Raw genomic sequence first — 3,271 nt, 5'->3', positions numbered from 1 at the left:
GTATGTATGTATGTATGTATGTATGTATGTACATTATGTATGTATGTATGTATGTATGTATGTATGTATGTATGTATGTATGTATGTATGTATGTACATTATGTATGTATGTATGTATGTATGTATGTATGTATGTATGTATGTATGTATGTATGTATGTATGTATGTATGTATGTATGTATGTATGTATGTATGTATGTATGTATGTACATTATGTATGTATGTATGTATGTATGTATGTATGTATGTATGTATGTATGTATGTATGTATGTATGTATGTATGTACATTATGTATGTATGTATGTATGTATGTATGTATGTATGTATGTATGTATGTATGTATGTACATTATGTATGTATGTATGTATGTATGTATGTATGTATGTATGTATGTATGTATGTATGTATGTATGTATGTATGTATGTATTAGACAAGTGAAGTGAAAATCACCACTGATTTTATCTCTCATAACTGTAATTAATTAATTAATTAATGCAAACGTAGAATGAGCCAATAATCTAATTAAAGGAATGGGGTAAATGATATTGTTTTGGTTAAAGTAAGTGTTAAATAGCTCCGTAATCTGATAGTAGTCAGAATAAGGATTCCCATGTTGTTCTAAATGTGTGTGGTACCAGATCATGGTCCCTCTCTCTAGTGTTGTGGCTGAAATCTTAAATACCAATCCCAAATGTGTGTGTGTATGTTTGTATGTATGTATGTGTGTGTGTGTGTGTGTGTGTGTGTGTGTGTGTGTGTGTGTGTGTGTGTGTGTGTGTGTGTGTGTGTGTGTGTGTGTGTGTGTGTGTGTGTGTGTATGTATGTACATCCGTACAGTGACAAGTCAAACTTATAACAGAGGTAGAGAAAAGGACCAGACCATAAACCTATAGGACACCAAGCCTGTCTTGACCCTTATACCTAAACTTAATAGCCATATTTTACTATTTTGAAAAACATTTTAAAGTAGTTCAAATAGCCGATCTACATCGACACATTGTGAGCTTGTAGATCGGCTATTTGATTATTATATTGTGCTTCCATAGCAACATAAACAGATCATAACTGTGGTATGTGAGGTGACATTTCCCAACACAACAATGTGATCCAACAGGTTTTATAACCATCATGTTAATGCACGCTACAGTCAACACATTTAGATACATAGATGCTTTACTGTCCTTGTCAAATGACACATAACACTGTCGGGCTGATACCTTGTATCTCCTTATTTCAAAAGTTGTGAAAAAGCTCATAATCTGTCATTCATGTAAGCTACTAGGCTAATTCATTGACAAAGTTGTGATGCGACACACTGCGAGCTTTTTTCACTTTTTTCACTATATTTAAAAAATAAATATTGAACCAATGAAAAGGATTAACAACAGCTTGTGACTAAATAATTACACTGGAACAAAGGTTCTTTTTTTCATTTCTTGATAGGTTTTGGACTTACAAGGTTTCCACCTGACAGAGACGATAATACTGTAAGATCCATCAGGTTTCACACAGTCCCACAATACAAGGAAGAGGCGGGGTTTAACAAAACAAGAGACGTCAAATAATAAATCACTGAGTTCACCTTTAACGTGGTTGTGTGCAACGTAGGTTGTGTTCTGAGTTGTTCCTATTGAATCTCTATTGATTGGTGATTAGTGATATTATTGAATCTATTGATTGGTGATTAGTGATCGTATTGAATCTATTGATTGGTGATTAGTGATCGTATTGAATCTATTGATTGGTGATTAGTGATCGTATTGAATCTATTGATTGGTGATTAGTGATCGTATTGAATCTATTGATTGGTGATCAGTGATCGTATTGAATCTCTATTGATTGGTCATTAGTGATAGTATTGAATCTCTATTGATTGGTGATCAGTGATCGTATTGAATCTCTATTGATTGGTCATTAGTGATAGTATTGAATCTCTATTGATTGGTGATCAGTGATAGATCTTCATCATGAAGACTGGTCTCCTCAAAGCTGTGTGGTTGGTGTGTGTGTTGGCAGCAGCTGCAGACATCCTGTCATCAGGTTGGTGAATTCACTTTATAACATTTTGGGGCTGAATCTGGGGACCTGTTTCAAGAGCTAATGTTGGGGCCCCCGTAGCCCCCTGGAAAGCAAGGTTTCATTCTACTTTGAATATTAGACTATTTTAATATTTGCATTGTAGCCTACCGTCAGAGGCATTGTTCTCAAGCCTGTTTTCATCTTGCACCAGCTATTCAAGTTGGCACGGTGCGCACTTGACAGTTTGCGTTACATGAGTCACTTTCTTTCTAAATAATCAGGTGATTCATTTAAAATTTAGATGAGCCCTGATTTAATCTGATCGTTAATGTACATGTGTGTCCACGGTCCACCTTTATGATGAACGTATTGCTTGTGCATCGACCCTCTCGTTTGAAAGTGTCTGTGGCATATTTTAACTCTGTATTGATAACAAATAGTTTTGACTGTTCCAATACCGCGCTGCTATGACATCTCCACAACTTGACAGCAACAACACCTCTCCTCTTCCGGTCGTCCCTTCACAATAAAGTGTCTCCTCTTTACCTCCCAACGCACCACATTTCACACAGGTTATTATTAACAGGAAATGGGTGTAACTTAACAGCGTGTGTATTTGTGGGAGAGAGAGGAAGGTTGAGTGAGTGAGAGAGACATAGGGCGAGCGAGAGAGAGAGAAATCCCTTTCAACACACCACGGGCAGGAGAGGGTTTCGGTGCGTCAGTGACTGAGGGGTGGGGGGGTCCGGCTGACCGTCAGTTGGGGGCCCCCTGAGGGCAGGGTTTCGTTTAAATCAGGGGTCTTCAACAGGGGGTCCGGGACCCCTAGGGGGTCCTCAGAGTTACTACAGGGGGTCCGCCAAATCTTTGTGTGATATGATATATATTTTTTACCTTAACTACTTGAACCCTAGCATCCCTTTTCTGAGGAGAACTTTAGACAAAAATAGCCGATCTACAAGCTCACAACGCCTCGCGCTGCGAGGCGTTGTGAGCTTGTAGATCGGCTATTTTTGGCAAAGAGGTGTTTGGTGTAGAGGGAAAAAAGAGCAGACCAAGTAAACAAAGAAAGTTGAATCTGAAACACAATTTTATACAATATAGAGTAGGGGGTCCCTGCTTCATCTCTCTCTCAGCTAGGGGGTCCTTGGCCTGAACACGTTGAAGACCCCTGGTTTAAATTGAAACGGTTGAAACATAGCTAAGGCCGCTACTGATAACATTTATAACATGAAGGACACACCTTGATT

General features: G+C 38.2%; 1 protein-coding gene across 1 annotated transcript in view; it reads left to right on the top strand.

Moving 5' to 3' along the window:
- Window positions 1-1,896: 1,896 nt before the first annotated feature.
- The window catches only part of LOC311041053 (uncharacterized protein), a gene marked incomplete at its 3' end in the record, with an annotated part of 464,158 nt that continues 462,783 nt past the window's right edge, over window positions 1,897-3,271 (top strand). Inside the window, exon 1 of the mRNA XM_084051491.1 lies at window positions 1,897-2,042. Coding sequence (XP_083907617.1) covers window positions 1,970-2,042 — 73 coding nt within the window. The 5' untranslated portion in view covers window positions 1,897-1,969. The remainder of the gene's footprint in view (window positions 2,043-3,271) is intronic.

The sequence above is a fragment of the Gymnoscopelus microlampas genome (assembly GCF_963454915.1).
Source record: "Gymnoscopelus microlampas genome assembly, chromosome: 24".
Lineage (NCBI taxonomy): Eukaryota > Metazoa > Chordata > Actinopteri > Myctophiformes > Myctophidae > Gymnoscopelus > Gymnoscopelus microlampas.
Note: the sequence above shows the minus strand (reverse complement) of the source record. Positions and strands in the feature narration are given on the sequence as shown.